This window comes from Chlamydotis macqueenii, chromosome 1, assembly GCF_036417535.1.
Source record: "Chlamydotis macqueenii isolate bChlMac1 chromosome 1, bChlMac1.mat, whole genome shotgun sequence".
In the NCBI taxonomy this organism is placed as follows: Eukaryota; Metazoa; Chordata; class Aves; order Otidiformes; family Otididae; genus Chlamydotis; species Chlamydotis macqueenii.
The window spans coordinates 87,160,426-87,186,484 of record NC_141556.1 but is presented as its reverse complement, the minus strand read 5'-3'; the positions used below and the strand labels follow the sequence as shown (position 1 = coordinate 87,186,484).

At 39.0% G+C, this 26,059-nt stretch overlaps 1 protein-coding gene across 1 annotated transcript in view; it reads right to left on the bottom strand.

The window, feature by feature from the left end:
• Positions 1-26,059, bottom strand: part of MAN1A2 (mannosidase alpha class 1A member 2) — a 144,283-nt gene that overhangs the window by 2,905 nt on the left and 115,319 nt on the right. The window contains exons 10-12 of the mRNA XM_086759953.1: positions 19,569-19,788; positions 11,922-12,094; positions 3,731-3,846 (exon numbers count right to left, since the gene is read on the bottom strand). Coding sequence (XP_086616079.1) covers positions 3,731-3,846; positions 11,922-12,094; positions 19,569-19,788 — 509 coding nt within the window. The remainder of the gene's footprint in view (positions 1-3,730; positions 3,847-11,921; positions 12,095-19,568; positions 19,789-26,059) is intronic.

Below are 26,059 nucleotides of genomic sequence, written 5' to 3'. Positions count from 1 at the left end.
AAAGTCATTTTTATCATGATCAAGCCCTTCAAATAAAAGTTGCTATAAAGACAGCATTTTAATCTTTCCAAGTAACTTTCAGTTTTCAAGACTCCTTTCAAAGACTTGCAATGTAAAACAAACATCAAGACATTAAGCACAAGGATTTGGGGGACAGGGGAGCAGAGAAGTAGGCAAAAAGTTCTTCTTAATGGAGTAAACCCATCTGGAAATTACTAATCCTCTTTAATCCAAATTAAGGACTTTGAGGAAGCACAAAAGAAGCCAGTAAGCCATGACAAATATGACTTGTCATCATCATGCTGGAAGCTGGTTCAGGTTCTGGTGCGAGGAAACCGGCCAATGTATTGTGAAGGGATTCGTAAATGTTGTACACTATAAAGTAATGCAAAGAAAATGAAGCATGTAACAAAGGTGAGGTTCCTGGATGTATATGGAAGAAGAATACTTCTTGGTTCTTTTTTCTTAGCACACACATTTGAGTGTGGCTGTGCTGTACTTTGTAGGAGACAATGGTAGGAGGCATCTTTGTCAGGGCTTCCAAACTCAATTGTTAAAATTCAAAAGGTTTTTCCCTTCTTCCGAAAAACCTCATTGTGCAAGCGCAAGTGTAAGGTCATGGGTGCACAGGACCTCTCAGCTGTGCCTTCAGCCTGCTCTCCTGCCGTGCAGAAAATGACAGGTCTTGCAGCACATGACAAGGAAGGGGTGTCATTCCCGTTAGTGGGCTCTGTCACTTCCAGAATGTGCACACACACTATTCTGTCTTCTTTTTGCTGAGGCTGCTGTTACTTTGCTCTCTCTCAATCAGATGCTGATAGTGTCTACTGTTTACAGCTGTGTGTCCCTGTTTGATCATTTTCCCATTGCCTTTATCTGCTGGTTGTATCCACAGCAGAAACCAGTCAGCGAAGCTCTACTTTTTCTTCCCTTCCTCAGCAGTTAACTGTTTACAGATAAAAACTTCTTGCTGAGATGATTCAGTTTTGTTCCACATGTTTAGTCTCTTTCTCTACATTTTTCATTCATCTTTAAAGCATCATGCCTCTCCTTTCCTCCTTACTCCTACCTTGCTTTCTACCTCTGTAGCTCTCCAAACTCTTTTTCACCACAGCAGCAATGTTTCGTCTTACTCAAACTAATTTTCCTCATTTGATTCATGCTTTTCCTTCGAATAACTTAAGCAACCTATTTCTATGTCCTGCTCCTTCCCAATCAACAGCTACCTTCTTGCCACTCATACTGCCTAAATTCTCATAATTTCATAAGTATCTTTGATGAGCCAAAGTATCTAAGCAGCAACAATGCATGTTTGGGAGAGGGATAAATTTTGAATTTAAGGGGAATGAAGATGGAGAAGTTATCATCAATAGCAGAAAATATCATAGCAGGCATTCCGTAACACACATTTTATGCCTCACTTCTGAGGGACACCTTCATTTTCCTCATGGCATTGCACTCAACCCTTCTGCCTTTATTTTCCTAACCATTTGAGCTATCCTGACCTTAAGTTCTCTATTTTATCTCAGGGTGATCCCAGTTTCTGGTTTGCCTATGCCAACGGCATCATCATCAAACATCTAATATCCAGCTCTCCAATAAAACTTCATTTTGTCCCACAAGTGGGAAATGATCCAAACCAAATGCCAGTAAACATTTCTGAGCTCCTTCCTAGAACTGCCTCCTTTTGCAATGTTTACATTATAGTACCCCCAGTTACTGAATGAGGTGAATTTTCAGATCTCCTTGTGATTATTTAAGATGCAGACAGGATTCTGGCAATACTTCAAAGGTCAGCCTTGCTGCCACAGATGTCCCTGAGGAGCAGATTTTATTCTCTGATTTGGCTTTTATAGGCAGATCAATCACATACGATCAGCTCCTGGGGAGGTATTGTTTCTCTGACCGGACCTGTTTGAAGCTGCTGCCTCTCTCTTAGGGAGTACAGCTTTTAGGATTCAGAATATGAACTCAAAAAAGTAAGTGAAGTAAAATTAACGAAGACAACAGAGGAGGTAGCAGTGGCTGCCTTTCTTTTGATAATGATAACATGAGGAAACAAAGTACTGTGACTAGGTAGAGGAGTCTGGTAAGGAGTCAGCAGAAGGACAGAATAGCCAGACTCATGTAAGGACATGTGATGAACTCTTGAGACCCTTCTTGCCAGTAAACCATGTTGTGGTGCCTGAAGTAGGCACCACTACTGCCACTTTCAGGACTTGCTTTCTCCCCACTGCATTTTGAACTCCCAACACCCAAAATCAATCTTCAGATACATCAGAACAGCTAAAACCTGAAAATCCAATATTGTTGATACTATAAATGCTGCTGCTGTACAGAAACCCTGTTTATTCTGCAAAGCCTGCATGCCATGCTAGACTGCCAAATGGTTACAACTGTTTTTTCATCATATCACTGGGTTGTAAAGACAGAAAGTGCACCTTAATGAGTCTTTGTTGCTGACAGATTTGTGCAACAACATATGTATCATCCCGTCCATCACATGTTGGCAGAAAGTGGCATGGATATTTAAGCAGAAGCAACAACTAAGTCTCCTAAGAGCAGCTCTGGTCTCATTCACACTACCAGCAGTGGCTTCTGTTTATGGAATTAACCAAATAAAATATTTTCCAAAGTGTTATGCAGGAGGAAAAAAAAAGAGGTAGGGAACACAGCCAACTCGGACACTTTTCTTCCAAAAGTAGACAAATTCACAAGATTCCAGGGAGGTAACCAATTCAGGAATCTTGTTAGACTTCAATGCCAGAACTATACTACCAAAACTGCTGATGTAACTTAAGTATCAAGAAAATTGTCACACATTAGAAGACATTGCTTCATAGGCAAAACCCCAGAGCGATCACAACTGCGTGACAAAAGAGTGCTCTTGATAGACAGTTTATGTCAATGATGAAGGAGATGAGCAGCCATGACATGACAGCTCAGTCTTAAAAATGGATCTCTTAATCAAATCTCCATAACATGTTCCTATCTTTATACTAGTTTTTCTATCATGTCTGTAAGTTAGACGTTATGACTTATTCTAGTATAGCACTTTTTGCAATTAATTAAAAAGAAACATGGTAGAAGACCAATGACTTTGAACATTTTACCTTGAACTAAATATGCAACAGAGTGCATTAGCTTCTGCAAGGGTGGACTAGAGGTGTCCTACTGATTTGACTCAACTGAAAATATTTAAGTGTGTAAGAGATTATAAAATATGTCTGAGATTCTTCCTTAAAACAAAAAGCATTCTAGAAAAATATGTTGTGGGATAAATACAGAAAAATCATCCAAGGGCATGAAGGACTTTTGTTCTGTGCATTTACTCCCTTCCAGTGACATACACAGGAGAAATAGGTCCTACAATATCAGAGCATGGTGCATGCTTATATAAGGCACATCAAGTCACTGTATCTAAAGGAAAATGTTTTTTGCAAAGGGAATTTCTTAAAAGGAGATAACGTCTCCTGTTTGATTTCTGGCGTTACAGCAGAGAAGTCTTAAAAACTAAAGCTTTCTCAGCATAAGTTTCTCGTCTGGGAAATTCCACTTGTATTTTCTGCTGGTAAAATGGGCTGATCTGGGACCCTAAAGGTGGGGAAAAAAGAAAACCCAAGCCATAAACCACCCTCACAAGACAACAGATTACTGGCTGAGCCACCATATTCTTCCAGAATGTAGATGCTAGCTTTTACAGGAAGATGCAAGAATGAAGAGAACTTACTTCAAAGTTTCAGCAAGGAAAAAGCTCTGCTGTACATCGTCATAGGTAGGAGATGAGGAATAGACATCCTTGACACCAGAAAAGCCACCACTGACTCGGCAATACTTGTCAATTGCCTGCGAAGAGGAAGGGGAAAGGAAAGGAGAATTTAATTGTAGAGCAAAATTTGGAAACATTAAAGGCTCAGGCTTGATCAACAAAGGAGGTAGCTCTTTCCATGCTGCACTGTTCTGTTGTGAATCTCCTTGTCAGAGGATGCTGTGGATGTTAACAGTATACGCTGTTAAAAAAAAAATAAAAAGGGACTGGACACATACAGAAGTAAAATCCCTCCAGGACTACTAATGCCACCACATTTGCTAAACTGCTAGATGCTTGAGTATTTACTGTTGACTGATACTGATGACAGGACATGGACTCAGCAGACTTTTGCTCTAAGCTGCTACAGCTCCTCATAGGTAACACTGAGTAGAACATCCATCAGTGAATCAATGCATTATGTGCTGTGAAGTGCATAGGAAGATGACAAATGTCCCTGGATTTTGCAGCTGGAAGAGTCTGAAGAGTTATAGGAGCTCTGTGACTAGTAGCTAGTCATGGGGACTTAATAAAAGTAGGAACAAAATACTGTACTCATCTTTAGGGACTGTTGATTTAATCTTATAAACTCTTCTAGCTGCTGCTTTCTCCCCACATTTCCATCTCCTACACATGCTCTTCTCTTTTCCCCTTTACACAGTTGAAACTCAAGTCAGCTTGCGTGCTGGACTGCAGAGGAGCTCCTTATCTTTAAAGCACAAAGTTTAAATCCATAAACATTCCATGCAGAAAGGGGACAATGGATCCATGATTCACAAATCACCCAGCTAGTCAGCTCCAACACAGCACTGCAAACAGCACAATGGAAGAGGAAGATACTGGAAAGAACAAGTTAGTAGCTCAGAGCACCTCTTGCCTACGCTTTCATTATTCCACTCACATGCATGACCTTACAGCACAAAGGGATATCAGCCATTAAAACCGGCCCTAAATTAACAACTCTGAAATGATTCACAGGTTATTTGTGCTTCCCTGCTGCTTTGGCAGTGCTTCCTCAGCAGACATCAACTCTTTTAATAGATTCATGCAGGGACAGAAAAGACACAGTGATGAAGGAAAATGTTTGCCTCAGGATGTCTGTCGTTACCAACCACTGAACGTAGCCACCTGTAGTTCAGTAATCTATGATTCAGCCTACCAGCCTGTATGAAGTTTCTCTCTGTATGGTGCTTTAGGCCCAGATTTTCATTAATTCTGATTTTTGCTAGTTATACTCAACAGAAGCTGAGGGGAGTCAAGGCAGGAGAGCAGATAAGTTTTGAATGATGTCCCTTTTTATGCAGAAAAAAGAAATTCAATCAAAATTAACTCTTTGAGGTCCTTACCATAGCCTTTGCATACTAGAAATACTGAGAAACAAAGGAGAATTTTCTCCTGGACACATGCATGAAGAATGCTGGCAGATGCCATCACTGAAATCAGAAGGAAAAGTGAAAAGGCAAATGAGCAAGTTATCTAGGACAGTAAGTCACAGCACATCAGGTACCACAGCTAACCTCCTAGTATACACTCTTACCCTCTGGAAATGTGAAGTTGTTGATGGATGTTATTCTTTAACAATCCAGACTGTACAAAGTTCTTTCAAATTTCTGAAGACCAAGATTTTTAATGAAGCAAGAGTAGACACTGGCAAAAGGATGTTACTGGAATGGCTGTGGCTCTAGAGTCTGAGTTTATGCCAAGAAAGGTACAGTCTTTCTTGGCAAAATCTAATTCTTGCTGTAATTCCTTATTGCAAGGAGCTTTCTCCAAGTTTGGATGGAAGTGCTCCCTTTTTTGCTGGGACTTGATCCGAAAGGGAGAAAGTGTCTGGATTAATTATTTTCAAATCTGGTTACCAGTGCATCTGATGGCTATACTGAAACTATTCACTGTTGGGATTTGGGTTGACCAAGTTTTCTCTACAGTCTGGAGAGAAAGGTGTATGTGACACATCTAGCCCAATAGCATCAGTTGCATGACAATCTCTTTATTTGCACGCTCTTGCATAACACAAGTGATGCTAGCTATCACATGGCAGCCAAACTGAAAAAAAAGGAAAAGACAAAAATTAATTGCTTGGCCAACTTCTGAAGCATACGCTGTTTATGGAACCATTTGCATGTTCCTCCCCACAAGTCCTACAGCCACCAGGCAGGTGTTATATGAATAAACAAAAGCCAAAGCACTTTTGCTTTCTAGGCAGGAAATGAAGTGCCTTCTCTTGCCACTATCCACTTTTTTTATAATGCTGCAGAACACCACCTTGTCTCTGCTCTGGATTGTGGCAAGAAAGCTCCAGTGGTTACAATCCTTCCAGAATTTCTAGCATGCAGAGTCTGACCTTGCAGATGTTCCTCTGGTAAGCAGTTCAGCAGCCCTGATGCTGTGTGCCACAGATCAGACAGGAGAAATTTGCTAGTGACTGTGGCAAAATGAAAAGAAGGAACAAACAGGACAAATAAAGAAATGTCCACTGTTAGGATATTGCCTTCTTCCTCCTCAATAATTAAATCTCCAAGTTAGCATAAGAGACACAACTCGTTTATTCTGGAGACTGTAGATAATAGATAGCACTGAGATCCTGCTCTGTGCTGTAGAGGTCTCATGCTTGGATAATTAAGTGCAACACGGGTGAAGCTAGCAGGCCTAGAAGCCTGAAGAAAAAAAAAAAAAAAGTGATTTACATTGATTTTTTTTTCCCCTTACAATTACCAAGTAGTCTTGTCTCTTCAGAAATTTCTCCTTAGGGAGACAGACTGGCTAGACTGGAGTTCAGAACAGACAGAGGATTTATCCTGGTTGATCAGACATCTAGACAGTGCAGGTAGTAATGAACCGTAGAGGAAAAATTCCTCTGAAAGATTGCTACACAGCTATTAATCCAAATACGGATAAACAAATTGTCCTTGATTCAGAGGTGTACAGAACTTCAAGGAACTGTCTGAAAAGTTTGTGCTGTACACAAGCTGCTTAAAATGTACTTGAAATCTGCAGTGTTCTGCCTTCACCCAGATCTGAGAGTACTCAGTGTACAGGCATCTGATTTACCATCTTGATACTCTTTCACTCCAGAGCTGAAGACCAGTTTCCTTGATAAAATGATGCTAAATTTATTGCACCCTAGAATACAGCGAAGTTCTAGATGACTGAAAGAGTATCAAGATAATGCTATTATTATGAGGCACTGTCAGGCTGAATAATTCAAAGATGGCATACCTGATGTTGGTCCCAAACAACTACGGAAACACATGTGAAAAATCAAGAAGAATAAGAGGATAATTGATCTCAATCAGCATGGTTTCACAGAGAAATATCTAGCTCACAAGCTTGATTTCATTCTTTGAGGTCTACAAATTGCCAGCTGACATGGTACCTACCATAAGACATACGATAAGACAAAGCAGCACTATACCATATCAATATCACTATCTTAATCTAAAACTGACTGACAGTGCTCTAAGAACAAACTGGTGATGTAAAATCATCATCAAATAGAGCTGCTTCTCACAAAAATCCACAAGGAGTGGTCTGAAGTTTTATTAAACACTGCAACACTGCTGCTGGCAAAACCGACATGGGTAAATTAACAGCAGTCAGTGTAATCTGGTGGTAACTGGAGCCCAAACAAAATGAGTTTCATATAACCAGGTACATAATCCTAAATCTAGACATAAAGGCTGTGTAACTGCAGAATCAGATTAGCCTGGAAAGCAGAGACACTTAAAAGAATTCAGTGGCCGCATGAGACAATCCAGTACGGGTTCCTGTTAGGATGTTGCGGCAGGTGCACACACAGGGATAGTAAACAGTAGCAGGGATATAATTTTAATTTTGCACAGGGCTGTGGGTAAAGTCAAAACTGGAGTATGCAATGCTAGAATTCATTTCTAAAAAGGATGATGAACTGACGTGGGTGCAGACATTTGGAGAAAAAGCTTTACAGTGGGAAACAATACAATTTGTTTAGATTCAGTAGTAAGCTTATTACAATCTATGAAAACTCCTTGGAAAGAAAACATGGGAGAATAAAAGACATTTTAATATGGTATAGGAAGTCATAGGAAAATCCAGTGATTGGCAGCTGAAGCTAGACAAATTCAAATGGGAAATAAAGCATATATTTTTAACAGCACAAGTAATTAAATAATGGAACAACTATCAAAAGAAGTGGATTTTCCAATTCCCTGTATTCAAATCAAGAGCAGAACAGAAGAATATGCAATAGTGTACACTTGCCAAATACGTATGTCTTAGCTCAAAAATGGTGCAAAGCGAAGTTTCAAGGTCTGTGACACACAGGGAGGTCAGAGTTGATCTAAGTTCTTTGGAACTGAAATTGGAGGTGCCTCTAGATCAGACCCCAGCTCCCTCAGTTCCTTTGAGGGTGTTTTTGTGGTTGCAGGCATTCTTGACTATGCCAACAACATGCTCCTAAAAACCGTAACAGTTTCTTCACCAGCTTACCTCACAAAACACCTCTCTGTGGTACTAACAGCTTCCAAACCAGGAACTCTGAACCCCCATTTCTTTCACCTCCAACCTATGCCTGGATCTTTTCTTTCTATTTTGCTTCACTAAGTAGACAGCTATAGGTCTTTCCACTCCATCTTACTGTCAATCCTCAATTTGCCTGAAGTTAGCCTGAACTTGAAGTCTTGTATATTATTTTCACTGTAAGTAGAAACTCTGAATGAACTCTGCAGCTTCCCTGGTGCATTCCTGCTTAGTCAGATATGCAAGTCCCCAACAAACAGTTGAATCCTTTATTCAAACAGCTTAGATCAGTAATTGGCTTTGCATTCCTATTGTGAGGTGGTGGCTCTTATTGCTTTCAAATAATTAGCCTAAAAAGGATTTTAGTAATTTTCTGTATTTACCCTGAATATCTTTCATGTGTATTCTGTAATACCTCAGCCAGCCCCCCAGCATACCATCATCCAATTTGGCCGGGCCAAAACAATTGAGATTGATGTTGTCTCTAGTGCTAAGTATAGTATTTGGGAGAATTAGTCGTTTTTTCTTAGGAAAGAAATAAAGACCCTGTTGCAGAGATTTATGATCACTGAGGAAAGAAAAGATTCAACTTCCTGTTTTTTCTCCACAGACACTGGATTTGGAGAGATGTGACAAAGCAGGCCTTGGTCAAAGTACACCTGCACTAAAATGTCCAAGTTTTGTCCAAAAATCTAGATAATAAAGCCAAAAAGAAGCTGCCAATGTTGAAACAGAAAGTACAGTACAAAGATCTGCATACACATACAATCCAGCCCTCTGTGCAAATTCCCATCGATAAAAGGCAACAAGAGATCTGGGCTGGGAATGCTAAAGAAACTTAAGTAATACAGTACACTTAAATGCCAGGTGGTTCTGCAATGTACCCTGGATCATCTCGGAAGAGTTCTTAAAATGACAAATGTAGACCTCTAGCATATTGGTGAACTAACACAATCCATTCGGGTAGGGATGTATTCACCCGTTCAAAGAAGCAAACAAGCGAGACCACAAAGAATTCAGCATCAAACACCAGGTCACACCAGCTTCAATGTAGAAAAATAAGACCACTTAGAAACAAAACTCAGTTTCCCCAAAAGTTTAAAAGAACTGCTAGACTTCTGATGAAGAAAATATCATTCACCATGAGAAGTCTGTAATACAGATTTCAGAGTATGCTTCAGTAGTTGAAAGGCAAAAGGAAAGCAAATACAGACAGTGTTGTACACGAGCAGTAAGCCAATTGCTCTGTGTGCCACACCAAATTCTTCTCTATTTATAAATGGAGGAATAAACACAACCAGAGCCTTGTGTGGTAGGGAAGAAGAGAAAGTAGTGAGCAGGTGTGAGGAGTAAAGACAAGAAGTTGTTATCTATATGCAGGGAACAGGAAATCACGGGGAACAAAAAGCTTACCGAGCTTCTCTGTTAGTATGATGGTAGAGAAAAGAAAATCTGTAACTGTGGGAGGGACAAGTATGCAAAACCATTTACAATTAGTTCAAAAATATTTGATGGCTATGCTGGATAAAGAAACTCTTTATTGAGGAAGCAAGCAAAAAAAGGCACTCTGTAATGACAGAGGCAGTTAAGCACATGGGTTGCTTGATTTACACAACTTCAAAGCAGGTTGACAGAAGGATAAAATAAAATCCTACCCCGCACATAGAGGGAATTGGAAGCAGGGGAGGTTTGGTTTGAAAGCATTAATGGGGACCAAGATAGGAAGGCAAATGGAGAAAACAGAACAAAATGCACTTCAAAAGACATGCTTTGTAGTGTGCTTAAGAGACATATCCTGGTTTGAAAAATTTACATTTGTAGATTCTTTAACCTAGTACATAGGAACCAATGTTAGTTTGGATCACAGTCACAGCTTCTGAAAAGAGCTCATGTTTGATCAGCAAGCTTCTGTAGTACCCACATTGGCAAGGAGTAGTTTACTAAATCTGTTTCTTTGTCGTATTAGAAACATGCATAGTTTGGGCAGGAGGGATGATGTGACTCAGCGTTTGATATTTTGGAGAGACTGGCAACACATTCTGGAACACAAATGTGGAACTTCTCCCCAAAGTAACATAATGTTGGTTATAACAAAACAGTCTACAAGGCAAAACCTAACTAAGACGAAGACACAATCTTAAAATACTTGGACTCTTCTATGTGATTGTAACTGCATTAAGGGAAGGATAGGGATGAGCTCAGCTCAATATTCTGAACCTGCCTTAACTGTCTTCCACCTGATGAAGACAGGCTTCTCAACAGATCTCTTACTCCAAGTACTTTTTCTAGGTCTCTTGCCTCTGGAGCAAAACTGGTCTTCACCTGCAGAACTAAGTCTCTTCAGGCTCTTGGTTTGTCTCTTCCTTTCCTCTTCCCTCATGTCCTTTGGCTGTAGTCAAAATATTTAGCTAGCATCTTGTTATCTTTAATGATTATTCTCATCACTGAAATTGGCTTTGAGCTGTGTTTACAAAGACTGCTGGAGCTGTAGCAGGGAAGTGGAAGAGCTGTAGTAATCCACAGATCTTGAAGACAACCAGAAAACTGCTTGGCCAGAAAATTAGTTTTGCACAAGCCCAGTACCGACCAGCAGGTGGAAGCAGTGAGAAACATGAGACCAAAAAAGGCTCACAAATTGAGCCCTAGGAAAACATTTGAAAGACGAAGTCTTCAGGGGATTACGAATAATTTTTATAATTAGAATATTATATTGTCATGTGAAAATGAAGCCTAGTTATCCATCTAGCCCATAATCTATGACTACCAGACAAAGGAGTTATCCATCTACGTACAAAAGATGAATGATGGAAGGCCATGAGCACAGATCTGCTTTAACAGTCTTAAAATGAATCTGAGCTTTTGGAGACCAGTACAAGGATTTCCAATAAGAAAGACTCAGAAGCATTTTCACATTCAGGAATTTGATTAAAACATTCAACAACTAGATTTAAACCCAGGAAAGCAGCTATACAAAAAAAAAAAGCAACAATCTCTAAAATACCTTGGCAACAATTTTTAAGTTCTGCCTTATGTGCCATTACTTATTGACTTTCTTTTATGATCTACTTCCTGAGATGCTGTAATTTTTTTTTATAATTGAATAAATTTAAACTGACTGACAAATTGTTTTCCTTCCAATCAGACAACTAAGAAAAGAAAAAGCCATGATACCAACCTACATATACATGTGTACATACTACCTAGTCCACAAAGCATCCGAGAATAGTTGTCCTACCATTTGTGTTTTAATAGTCGACCAAGAAGAAACTGTAAGAATAGCTTTGTCTTTTAATCTAAACTGAGTGTGAACACATGCTTCACAAAGTTATTTATAACATACTTTCATTTCCCAAGATAAATTACTGCCCTCGGGGGCTGTGGACTACTGATAACAGCAGGAGTCATGGCCAGTGGATACTATTTCCATGCCTAAAACTTACCAGTCGTATAATGTTCCAAAACAGGAACAACTGCGTGCACCCTTATAAGTGCACCCTAGTTTACAGGGACTTGTGAAATCAATTACCATTTGAAGTGTTTCAGTACCACAGGATGCAAGTGGCTAGAAAAGGAAAATATGTAAATTAATTTACTGACAGATAATTAATACAGTTACCTGCGTTGCCTCCCAGCCCCACTGCCTGTACTTGGGATCATGGGTGAATCTCCACATGTACCAGTAGGTCTCAATCACCTCTGGTCTTAGGATGTAATACTTCTCATTCTGCCGCACTGCCACTGCCTCCACACCACCATCAAATTTGAATGCTTCTGGACCCAACTTTAATGCTGCAGAGGAAAGGAAAATAAGAAAAAAAAGAAAAAAACTTATTCCTTACAATCTTTGCAGGAAAGGTGACCAGGAAATTGCTATATCCCAAGCATGTGAGAAGGCAGAAACTAGCTTGTCTTGAAGTAGTCTCATAAATATTTCCTACTGTTGAGGCCTATAATTTTTCTTATGAATAATTTATCCAATTCCTGTGAGAAAACTACCTATCTTGACAGGAGTACAGTAATCCTCTTGAAAACTAATGAAACACTAAGAATATAAACATATTAACACATTCAATTATAGGATAAAATTAAAGTGACTGACATCAGTTCTTTACAAGTAAAAGGAAAAAAACCAAGAGTCAACAAAGGTTTCGATGTCCTTTGATCCCACCAAGCACAGCGGGAAAAGATCTTGGAGCAAAACCAAGTACCGCCATCTCAAATAACCTGCATCTTTATCCAAACTCTCTTGGTTTAGGGAAGTGCTGTCAGGCCACGGTAACTGATGTGCTAATGGGATCCTCAAGTAAAGGGTTTACAAATAGGCAATGAAAACTTAGCCACATCTGAAAATAAATCTCGGAACTAAGAGATTCACTATTTCAGTCCTTAAAGGAAGCTGTAATGGCCCTGTACCAACATCTGGAAGACTATTCATATAAAAAGGAGGCACCTGTAGAAAAACTGTCTATAATATGAAGATTTTTTTATTCTACAGCTAGACATTATTCTTCAAATTTGACATAAATAATGTACTTTAATCTATAGCTGCACCCCACCCTTTGCTTTGACAGAAAATTTTTAAGGTGCTGAACTTTGAAGCTGCACTCCAGCCTTAAAAATTATCACAGCAATTAATCACATAATTCCCATGGGCTAGAGGCTCAAATTAACCATGGTCTCATGAGTCTGAAAGGAGAACCTTAAAATACTACCATGAAAAATATGAGCACGTCCCAGTGTGTGCCCCAGCAGAAAATCTCAAAAAAAAAGTTCCTTGATCTTTTTGTTTCAAGGAATGGCTCCAGAAGCAAAGAGAAAAAAGCACCATGCTGTGCTTCAGCCACACATATGGTAGGGAAAACTCCATCAAGAAAGGTTTATGACAGTTCTTTCAAAATTGGTCATTTTACCAGTTAAAATAAAAACCAAACATATTTTACTGCAAAATCAATGAGATTAGATACAGAGTTCTACCTAGAACCAGATGAAAGTTTGTCTGGTCCAGTATCATGTCTCCAACAGTGGCCAAAATCAGACAAGGATGGGGAAGAGGAAGAACAGGCCAAGTATATATGGTATCTTTTTCCAGCTTCTCTACCAGTCATCAATTTTTTTTGAGCTTGAGGCCTCTCCCAAACTACATATAATTTTTAATGTGGTCAGTAATCCTTAATAGACTTATTTCCCACACACTTATCTGGTGTTTCCTTAAAACTATGTATGCCTTAAACATCCAAAACAACTTCTAGTGAAGAGTTCCACATCTCTACTATCTCTTCAGTGTAAAACCACTTTTTTTTTGTTCTTTTCCATTTTCAGCTTGGTTCCCACTAGACTAAATTCATAAACCCTAGGTCTTCTCTTGGAGAAGAAAGTGAACAAATTATTCCTACCCACTCTCTCCAGTCCCCTGCTAATTTTGCAAATCTGTTGTATCCTACCTAAATAATCTCTTTTCCACACCGAATAATACTATCCAGTTCAGTTGTTCCTTAAATGGAAACTTCCATACCTTCAGTTTTCCTTCTAGCCTTTCTCTGCAACTCTTTCAATTCTACTATATCCTTTGTGAAATGCAAGGATCAGTCTGAATACAGCACTAAAAGAGTGGACAAGATTAATACAGTGACATAATAACATTTTCTATTTTGTTCTTTCTCACTTTGTTTTTCCTAACTGCTACTGAGCTGACATTTTCATAATCTCAAGAGCAATTTCCTGAGTTGTAATGGTCACTTAAGAGCTCATAATTTCATATGTGGGGTTAGGAATAATTTTTTCATAGGTGCCTCACTTTACATTTAACTACACTGAATTTAATTTAGTAATTTATTATGCAATTACTCAGTCTCGTAAGAACCTTGTACAATTCTTCAGCTTTCACCTTTGCTACCCTGAGTAGCTTTTTAAAAATAAAGTTGTTATTATTATCAGCACACTTGTCTTACTATTCCTGCCCTTTTCCTGATGATTTATATATGTGTACATACGTATAAATACAAGGTATATATATTTTGTTTGTATATACACATATAAAAACAGAAAATGTAAATATAATATACATTTATACACATATGTGCGTAAATATACATCAAATATATCAAACTACCACTGGTTAACCACCACTTGTCCACTGCAAGAGCCGACTATTTTACCTCTACACTATTTGTTATACTACAACCATTTTTTTCTCCATGCAGGTACTTGCTGCTTATGCTGTAGCTGCTTAATATCCCTAAAAGGCCTTAGTAGAGAACTTCTGAAAAAGCCTTTTGGAAATCAGGTGAACCATGTCAGCTATATTGCTCTTATTCACCAAAGAAGCTAGATTTCAGGCAATTCTGGTGATGAACCACCTAAAGAAACTGCGACACCTTATCTTGCTTTGTAGCCTGCTGGTGCATTAAATCTTAGGAATTTAATCATATCTATTTCTAATGTTACTGTGCACTCCAAGAAATTATACCACCCAGAAGATGGATGGTCCACCCAGAGGGTGATCCCTGCAGATTGTGACAATCTCACTGAATTATTACCTGAAACCAAAGATGTAAATTAATTGCAGCATTTCTACTAATAGTTAACTAAAGTAAAGAAGTTACTATGAACATACTGCCTTCTGGAGGAGCATTGTTCTAAGCAAGGAAGCATCTAAGGCCATTTTATGATGCTAGGTCACACTTTAAACCAGTTATTTTAGTATTAATAGTGCTGATAGGCTGCTTCTAGTCAGGGAGAGCAGATGAGAAACAATTTCATATCATAGTGCAAAACTGTAAAGCTAAACCAGTAACCATTTAAAAAGATATTTTAACTGATTTAAAGTTGACTTCAGTAACAGCTGTATTTAGCACTGCTGAAAGTAAGGGGAAATCCTCAGACTTCTAGACAAATATCTGTATATCTAATTTGAGAAATAATTTTGAAAACATTGCTTATTTTTTTTTCAGTGTTCGTTTAAGACCACAGTCAATCTAGCAACAAATTTCCTGAAGGTAAGAAAGGCTTAATAATAATAATAATAATAATAATCTACAGGGATTTTCACAGAACCATGGCAAGGGCCTGGGCTCCTCAGGATATCCCCAGTCACTTCTCCAGCCTACGACTCAAGAGACTGAGGTCTTCTCTGAGATATTCCTGGAGAACATCGATAGATGAATCAGATTACCAGAGCAGTTGTGTCCCTGCAGAAACCTCTCACTTGACTACATGGCAGTGATGCCAACTGTCATTAGGATATAATGTCCGTGGAAATACACTAGGAATGGTTGCAAGGACTTTCCAAATTATCTGTATTAATCAGCACTGTGGAGTAGAGCGCATCATGAGAGATGAAATGGGCAACTTCAGTGCTGACAGAACGCAATCTGGTGGGAAAGGGAATACAAAGGATATAGCAACATCTAGAAGGATTAAGGCAAAACTTGTAACAAGTCATATAGGAGAAGGCTGTCACAGTAGACAGACCACCTTGCATTTGGACAGTGGGACTTGGGCCTGATGTGAGAAAACAGCATGTGTAGGATAGCAAAATTTTATCAGGGGATAGGTCTGGAAGACTTGCTCCCAAACAACAGCAGGGTGTTGACCCAGTTTAACTATCCAAAGCTAAAAAGCCTCAAGCTAACCTGAAGGGCATGATTAACCTACTTCTTAATCCTCAGTCACTTGGGTAATAAAAGCAGATGCTTTCATTCAAGTTGGGTAACTGTAATGGCTAGGTAACTGTCGTAGTTTAGCCCCACTCAGGGCATGTAGATGCTATAGGCTGTGGCCTCTTCAAGGTAGCCTCACAGATCTGAAGTTGGTCTTATTTACACGTTGGAAAATGTGGCATAGTGTCATGTCAGCAACAATCTGTTCAAAAGGTGATGGTGTGCTTTAACTTGTGCCACAACTTTCAATCAAGTTAACAAATATCCTAAAATCTTCAGCAATCCCCAATGATGCACGGTGAGCATCCAAAAAACCTGTAAGGGATCACTGATACACATTCCAGGGGACTGAGGAATACCCAAAACATTAGTGGAAGCTCTCATTCTAATGATGACAATGTTAATGCAAATAAGTGACTGTGTAGCAGCTTTTACTGGTTACATGCCAAAGTGATTGCCGTTGTGAAAACGGAAAGAAAAGATGGGCAGTGTAGGATATTTTTTCATCAGTAAATAGATGGAAAAGTAGGATGCCTTTGTATCTGCAGGGTTGTCCTCAGTCCTCACCAAGTAATTTATGGTGAAACACACATCATGAGTCTGGGGAACTTAAAATGTATTTGAGTTGGGGAATGTGTTAGAATTTGTTTAAGAGTACTGTAACCCGGCCAGGCTTGTGTGGGATTCCTGCAATACAATCTGCTCCTCCACCTGTCACAGCTGGGAGAGGAAGGTCTAATTGTCTAGGGACCCAGCTCCTAAACACCATAAAGATCTACTGCTGAGAAAACAAACTGGCTAGTGACAGAATACTTGACATCAAGGGGTAGATCAGAGAGTGGAGAAGGATTCATAATGGCCTGTCACCCCTCAAGGGTCTTAGAAGCTATCAACAGAAGCAAAGGCATTCAAGGGACCAGAGAGATGGTCTTAGAATGTATGAAAGGGAAAATTGCCCACAGAGGATACTAATACTGCTTTAAAAAATCCTACCACATCAAAAACCTCCAGCCACAAATGTCATGGCAGAAAAGAATCTCAGTCCTAAATAGGCATGTGGACTGTCACTGTAAGACAAAAGCATTTTACTTATTATCACACTGGCAAAATCTGCACGGATCAAAGTTACTCCAGTGGAATTTATCTGAAATAACACTACCCAGAAATCCTGGGCCCTAAATCATCTGTCACGTCACCATGGATCTCCTGTTTATTTATTTATGCAAGCCATGGAAAGCATTATTTCAAACTAGAATTTCTGGAGATGGTATTTCATGATTTATATAACATTACTGTAAAGACAGATAGTAGCAGCTATATAATTTAGTTTGCCTGATGCTTTGTATAGTATCAAATGCTTATTTTTAAACAGGCTTTCATACTTGCAATACATGCAACAAGTTGCTGACAGTTGGCAGTATAATGCCCTTCTTTTCCAGAAGTGTGTGTGTGTTCTGTGAAATTCTGTTTTGATTCTCCTGAGACTGCATTTTTTTTTCTGTCATGCTCAGCCCTTATGGAAATTTAGGTTGCTTCATGAAGTAGTATTTTTACACTACTGTATTATAAAACCAGGCAGATACTGCAGTTTATTATGAGCAACCCTGGGAAGACACAGGAAAGGACAGCTCTGGGTTGGTTTATACGAAGAAAAGAGCGCTCTATCCTCAGCACACAGCCTCAGCACCTTCCTGTCTCCTCTGGGAAAACCAAATTGGGCAAGAGTCCTGCCAGCTCTGTAGGACAGAGAGATCAGGCTCTCCCCTTTGCTAACTGAAACATAAACCTATCAGCTGAATCAGGATGACTGTCTGCCCTCTGAAAGAAAGTCTTCTTCTGTAACCAGCTAGTCCTGTCATTAAAGTATACAATTATGTCTTGAAAATTGCTGCTAAAGCAATTTTGACATTTTGAACATAACAGATCTTTATTTTCTTTGGAAAAATCAATCCAGGCAAAAAAAAAACCCAAACAAAAAAAAATCCACGTTACTTAGATCGCAGGATTGAACAAAAGAAAACTAGGACATTGCAAATTTATAGCTGTCTGTACAACTTTCAGTCTGTTTCCTCCATGTGTGTGTTCTTATATAGTCATTAAACATGTAATCAAAACTTTTATCCTCCCATCTTTTGACTTATTTAGGGTACAGAATAAACATCTGAAGGAATAAAATTAGGACTGCTGCAAAACAGTTATAAATTTAGTATCACTTATTTTTAAGTGTCAAATTAAACATTAAAATGTTTAATTTCAACGTTCAGTTTTTCAGAATGCAACAATAGTTATTATGTCATACCTTTTTCCTTAATCATATTCTTTTTTTCCTCCCCCCCCCCTTTTTTTTTTAATGCTGTTGCCATCCAGGTAAAAGTATCGCTCGTGACCATCTAATTGAATTCTTCAAAATTACAAGCAACTATAGAATGATACTATGAAATCCTGTGAATAAATACATGAATTCTCATCTTAAAACTGCTTTTGAATTTTAGTTACCATTACTTCTATAAGGAAGTTATTTCAGAAGCTCACTTCTCTTATGGCTACACAAAGCCATTTCCAATTTATTCATGGTGAGCTTAGAAATCTTGCTCTTGGTACAACTGTGTTGTTTATATATTAAAATAACTCTATTTCTTTTCAGTGTCTACCCCTTGAGATGACAACAAATTTATTCCCTTCTTTGACATTATTTTTCTAGCCTGAGCAGGCCGACCTCTCTTATTTTTCCACTCTAAGATAAAAGCTCTGTTGCTCTAATTCTGTTGGTCCTTCTCTGCATTTATTCTGCTTTGAAATTCAGATTTGCACAGCATATTCTGGATGACAAATTATATGTGTCTTCTAAGGCAGTGTTTATATTCTCTAATCTCTGCTGAAAATTCTTCTCCTGATACAGACTAGGACTGCACCGGCATTTTTCAACTCTCCATTTAGAAGAAAGAGCTCCTCTCTTTTTTCTAGTGAACTTATTTCTGACAGTCCAGTCCTCAAGATCTTCCCATTTAGTATTCTGAGACTCTTCTGTTTTAATTGCATCTTATACGCTTACAGCTACTGTAAGCGTAATCAGCACACTCCAACTTTATGCATCAACTTTACTACCAAAGATGTAAAATAAACCTGGTCCAAAAGACTGAACATGAGAAACTTCCACCCCAACAGTGAAGTCTGATATTGCCTCCTCATTAGTCAGGTCTTTGGCCATCTCACAGTTTGCATACTCATCTTCACCCTCTCTAGTTTAATTGTACTTACCCGGAATGTACTACTAAAAACAGTAAAAGGTGTATTTACAAATTTTTCAGTCTATGTAAGTGTAAGAACAGTATATATAAAATGAAAAACTGCCCTATATATCTGGGAGGACAAGAGTTCATACGCACTTCTTCCTACCTGCACTCATAGAACCTATCTCAGCTGATACAAAAGTAGGTATAAACATGCAGGAAGGAACCATATAAAGAACAACATTTACTTACCGTGATGTGGATCAGAAATAAATATATGGATGTTAAAAAAATTATACTCATACAAAATCATAAAAATAATTACATTTTCTGTATTTCAACTACTGAAATAACTAGATTAGCAATGTATCTTACTTGTCCTGTCATACGACTCATGACACGTATGTGCAATTTCAGCTCCAAGCTGCAAATAATGTCCAGCTTTATCATCTCTGGAACCATCTGCTCCAAGGGCAAACATTCCCCCTGCAAAACAGGTCAAATGGCCCATCTTTCTTTCAAGGTGCCCATTCTTCCACTCCCCAATGAAGGTCAGTCCTCCATTAGACTTTCTGACGAGATGTTTTTCTATGGCCTACAAGAAGATTAAGACAACTTTCAAATTCTGTTTCACATGCAAGTTTTACATAGTAACTCTTCTTCAAAGAATAAAATACTGTTTCCAAAGCAAAAATAATTTTCTTCTTCTTTCAAATCCACTTCTGAGCACTACAAGAACAAACAGCTATAAGAATATAATTTCAACACACACAAAAATACCCTTACTGATAAATGACACTAATGAGATCAAATATAGGAAAATCACTACACAGATAATACTGCACTTCCTGTTGAGAATTCAGCACATATTATATGGCTCAAACAATGTTTATCTACCTGTTAACTCTGAGAAGTACCTAATTGTTCTGCTATACATTCTGCACATACTCAGAAAATACATCTATGTTGGAAGCTTTTGTCAGCAACATACGTAATGTACACTCAGTCTGAGTTTAACAGGAAGTGATAGGAATGCTTTAGCCACCTAGCTGTTTCTCCATAGGAGCCTTCTGATTGCACATGGTCAAAGGATGGGTGAGGGTTAGAGCAGCTGTTCACAAAAAACATTATTATTTTATAGGTGAGGCAACTGCTGCTTTTTCTTTGCACATTTGTACCAATACATGTTGTTGCTTGTGACTTAGAAATCATATCAAATGGCTGGAGCACCTCTCTTACGAAGAAAGGCCGAGAGAGTTGGGGTTGCTCAGCCTGGAGAAGAGGAGGCTCCAGGGAGACCTTATTGCAGCCTTCCAGTACTTAAAGTGGGCCTATGAGAAAGATGGGGACAAACATTTTAGCAGGGCCTGTAGCGACAGGACAAGGAGTAACGATCTTAAATTAAAAGAGGGTAGATTTAGACTAGATATAAGGAAGAATTTTTTTACCACAAGGGTGGTGAAGCACTGGAACAGGCTGCCCAGAGAAGCTGCGGATGCCCCATCCCTGGAAACATTCAAGGCCAGGTTGGATGAGGCTCTGAGCAACCTGATCTGGCTGAAGATGTCCCTGCTCACTGCAGGGAGGTTGGACTAGATGACCTTTAAAGGTTCCTTCCAAACCAAACCATTCTATGATTCTATGATATCCTTCTGGTTGTAGGAAGGAGAATAGTTGATATAACTTTCTAATGTTTGCAAACTACATGGAACAACACATTCACTTAGGCCTCTTTCAGAGAGGTTCACAATCCCCATCAGTCTACTGTAGTACTTACTATCTTTAGCACAAGACAGTTTTTCTTGTAACTAGAATCTCATTACAGTCTGAGTCCTATAATAATAAAGGCAATTATAATCTTTACCATGAAGACATTTTTCCTATTTTCTTTCCAGAAATCTTCTTTGTACTTCAGCACATAACCATCTGATGGATTCACAGTTTCCTTCAAAGTGCATGACCTATGACTGGTTAGAGTACTTCAAGGCTGATTAGAGTTGAAGGATTAAAGTGACATTAGAAAGGCAGTCACTACTTTCCTGTAACAGATCTTGTGGATGGGAAGTAGTGAATTACTACCCCTCTCCATTGCTTTTCTGGTACCTACAACAAATTACACCTGAAATGTCCACAACTGTATTTTGCACTAAAACTAGATACACTGAAAACACAAAGGCAGAGGATCCTGCATATAACTAAAGCAGTTGTCACGGATGTGGAGGTCATGTCTGCTGCACACAGTTGTCCCCTTGCTGTCTACACAGTGCAAACTATGCAGTTTGCTACAATACATATTCAAGCAATAAATACATAGATTAGTCAGCTTGCAACTTCTAATTCAGTTTTAGAAGTGGACAGGGAAATAGCTTTTCTCTCTAAATAAAAAAGTGAGACTGTCTTGTTTTTAACAAAACAGACAAACAAAAAGCTTCAAGCTCCTCTATGACTGTAGTCATATATATCAGGTTAACTTTTTTAAGCTAGTGCTTAAGCGATACAGGACTGTTAAAACACCTGTATTGAACCCAGCAATATTTGATAACATGGAATTCCTCCATCCAGGTACTGAAATAGCATCTGACAACCTTCCAAAGTTTTCTTCAGTAAAAAAAAAACTTTTCTAAAAACAAAACTATTGAAATTACAGTTAGAAAAGGCAGAATTCATAGGATTATGAGCCTCATCTGGAGAAGACTATAATATAAACAGTAACCTGAAATAGCTGTGTTGCTGAATATGTATGTGTTTCTGTATGGTTTCTGAACATGTTCTTGACTTGAGATGCTGCAGTGCTTGCAGCAGCTTTTCTGCATGGTTATAGCGATGGGAATCTACACCTCAGTCATGCAGCCAGTGAGGATCTTGCAGTCTCTATACGGCCAAGGTGAATGTACTAGCTAAAATCCAGTGCAGCGGATTACAGGGAGAAGATTGTATTGTTATCAGTAGGGCCCTACTCCTTACTTGCACTGCGGACTGAGCCACGATTTGGTGGGTGAAATGTTTCCATTGTCCTCTACTGAGCCTATGCATTCTGAGGGTAATGAAAAAGAAGTGCTGGTCTGCATTTCTGTTGAGTTTACTTCTTTGCTAATACCACTGTGTCCTGGTTCTGACTATGATAGAGTTAATATTCACCTGAGCTGGGAGAACTGGAGCTGGTGGCCCCTATGGCTGGGGCACCCAGCTGGGACAGTTTACTAATTAGCCAACAGCTGGGGTAGGTTTACCCAAATTGGCCAAAGGCCTGTTCCATACCTTGTGACATCATGCTCAGTATATACATGAGGAGGGTGCTGAAGGGAGCCTCCTGCTATGTGGGAGGAAAGTGGGCACTGAGATTTGTTGTGAGTTACTGTACTGTATTTGTTTTCCATCACTGTTTTGTTTTCTTGTGTTATCTGTCTTAAATTTATTTTTCATTTCATCTCAACCCACGAGTTTTTGCTGCCTTTTGTTTATCAGTTCTCCTCTCCATCCCACTGGGGGATGGGGGGGAAGCGAGCAAGAGACTGCCGTAGCTTGGTCCTGAGTGGGGCTAAACTACAACACACTGACAGATCTGAAGCTTGTGCTTATGGCAGGATCCAGCAACAAAATGCAGAAATAACTGACAGAGAAGCAACTAATAAGTCTCTGACAGCTGCCAGAGTGGTTGTCTAAAATCATGCAAATTGGCATTGAGGACTGGCACAATACCGCAGCTTCTGCTGCTGGGGAGCCTGATGTGGTTAACTGTACAACCCTCATTTGTTCTGAAAGTACTGGTATAGGAAAGATTGGATCTGCTGAAAATTCTGCCACTGAAGATGATACTAAGATCTGTAGCATTAGCTCTGCTGATTCAACGATCCTAGACTGTCACAGAACTGACATGATGATGATTACAGGATTTTTTTGACCACATGGTACATAAAAGTTGAGAAGTCCTTTTTAAAGGAAAGCTACTTTTACTATGAAGAGCAAGAAAGCTTAAAAGAGTTAGGATTCTTTATTTCCTGGAGGAAAATTTTTTTTTTTTTCCCAAAATGTTGTGTGAAATTCCCTTTGGAATTGTATATTTTTGTAGTTTCGTAACTGTTGAGGAGTAAATGGCTGCAGGAGCAGCCAGGGGGACAAAATCACTATGGCTGGTACCAGGAAAGCCAGCAAAGGCCAAATTTATACACTTCTTCATGAGCTACTCCTTCACTCTAGACTTGCTTTCAGGGTTTGACTGAAGAACTAGGTGCAATATGCCCCTCTTCTGAACAGAAAACACATCTTCCGAACTTGAACATCACTGTCTTGTATAAGGGGTAGGTTTCTGAAATCTGAAAATTTAGTTCTGTCAGCTACTTCATTATTAAGTTACATCTTAAAAGTCATAAAAGATGCATCCTCAAAAAGAAAATAAATGCAACCCTCTCAAAATACTTTATCATTCAACAATCCACCACTTGCTGACTTGTAAAAGGACAATTAATATTTACAGTAATTAACAAGGAACAGTTGGGCACTGCTGGGAGCACTGCCTAGTGGACAAGAAAAGCTTGAGCAGATTGGGACAGATGAGACACTTGTATCCTGGGCTGGATGCCTGGGGCCACAGAGCACTCCCATAGGAATAGTAACACCATGACATCCAGTCGGACCACGAGGAGCATACATGCACCAGAGTGGACATGTATACTTAAGCTCCCAAAGAAAAGACTCTGTTCACATCAGCTAAGAGATTAACTGAGGGAAGAAGCTTCCTTAGTCTGTGAAGGGCCTGAAACAATAGTCTGAGATGTGAAAACAGAATGAATGTTCTCTATCTGATGTTCATGCTTTCTGTGATTTTTATGACTATAAAAACCCAGCATTTTCTAAGCTGTCTTGCAGCAGAACCATGTTGTGATAATCAAACACACTGCTGAAACCTTCTTTTAGCTATCTAATGCTGTGCAATATGAAACAGAGAGGACCAAATTTGTGAGCCTAACAGATTAGACTACTCAAGGGAACAGAACAACAGGAAGCTTCCCTATCCTCCGGCCAATGTGAGAAGGAGAAAAGATACTTTAAACCAGACTAGCTGGAAGGTCCACATGACAATGTTGAAAGCAAAGTTAACAGGCCCACTCCCAGTATTTATCACCACAAAAAAATTCTCAACAAGTTTCACAATTTCAGCTCTTATCACAGCTGTGAGTCTACACACTAGGGCACTGAAATGAAGTGTCCTTTACAGTGGAAGACCCCACTGATGTTACATAGCACACAGAAGTCACTAATACAGAATTTGTTTGTACTCTTGTCATGAAGTATCTGGTGACCTGGGTAAGGCTTCATATGTCATGGATCAGAAATCATGACATCTGAAGAACAGATGCTGTTGTCTTTCTTCCTCTTAATACCTCCAAGGAACTGCCTACTGCAAGACTTGAGAGTGAGGGTATGGTTGTCTATCTGCCACCTTCTCCCCTGTAGCAAGCTAAGGGAGTGAATTATGGCTGGACAGATACCTTCTTTTAGACTGGTGGGTGCTGAGAAAGTTTCCAACTCTGTGCTATGAGTGGGAAGAATGTATTTTACACCCTTCCCCTTCTGCTTGCATAAATGAAGCAAAGAGTTTTTGCTCCAAGTTTTAAAAACAAAGAGAAAGAAGGATCATCTATGGAGGAAAACCTACCTTACAGATAACAACAAAAGAATAAGGGACTGGGCTTCTAAAAATATTTTGAGATTTTAAATAAAAATTCAAAATGCAATTACGTAAAACAAATTCTACTCACTGATTCTCTGCACATATCTTTCAATGTCAAGTAGGACCTGGGATAAACACAAACCCCAAACCAGAAAGATATTCCACAATGCATAAATCAGTACAGTTCATGCAGACTCAAATGTACGTGGGTGGGTTTATCTGAGAGAAAGCAAAAAAGGATACCATCTGATGCCTGCAGTGTAGGTCATACCACAAACGAAAGGAGAGCAGCTGAGCTCTTTCTCCCTCCTATCCACAATGCATTTTCATTTGGTCCCAAACTTGCTTTGCTGTGTCTCCTTTCAGAGGCAGAGATTTGCCCAAACATTTCTGTTTGCAAGACTGGGCTTACAGTGAAGAGGATTTTAAAGTGATCACAGTTTAGGAATCAGAATAAAGTATTTCAACAGTAACCACATGGATGTTAAACATCAACTGCTAAACATTTTTAAACCCACAGGACCCAATAAACTGTATTTTAGACTACTAAAATTACTCAACTAATGTTAGGAACTACTAATGTTGACTTTAACAAACCCTGGAAAGCTAAGGAAGTTCAAAAGGACTGGGAAATACCTGATGCTTTAACAGTATTTTAAAAGGTTAATTGAACCATCATATAAAATATCTGACAAGTGCATGCTGATATTAGGAGTACTAGGAATTTTCTTGGTACTGTACAAAATATTAGTCCTAAACAAATTCAAGGCAGCACATATGAAGCAGATTGAAAGTTGGCTTGCGAGAACAGTTCAAAGTAAAACAAAAAAAATGTGGAAATCCTCATCCCATGAAGATCCTGCAAAGATGCTTTTATTCAAAGCTGGGCAGCACTTCTACCAAAGATCTGCAAGAAAAAAATGCTAAAAAAAATTGCAGATGACACAAAAATTGAGGGAGCTATAGATAGTGATAAAGGGAAAGTCAGTCCTACAAAATCATTCAGAAGAGGTGACAAAATGGGTTTTGCCTGCACAATTGTGTTTTAACAGAGATAAGTATACTGTCACACATCAAGGAATCTGGAATGTGTATCACAGTAGTAGGAAAGCAGTAAATCAAAAAGACTATAATCAGCTTCAGAGTAAAATCAACTGGAAAGTGGATGACTGTGAGGCAAAGATTAAGAGTGTAA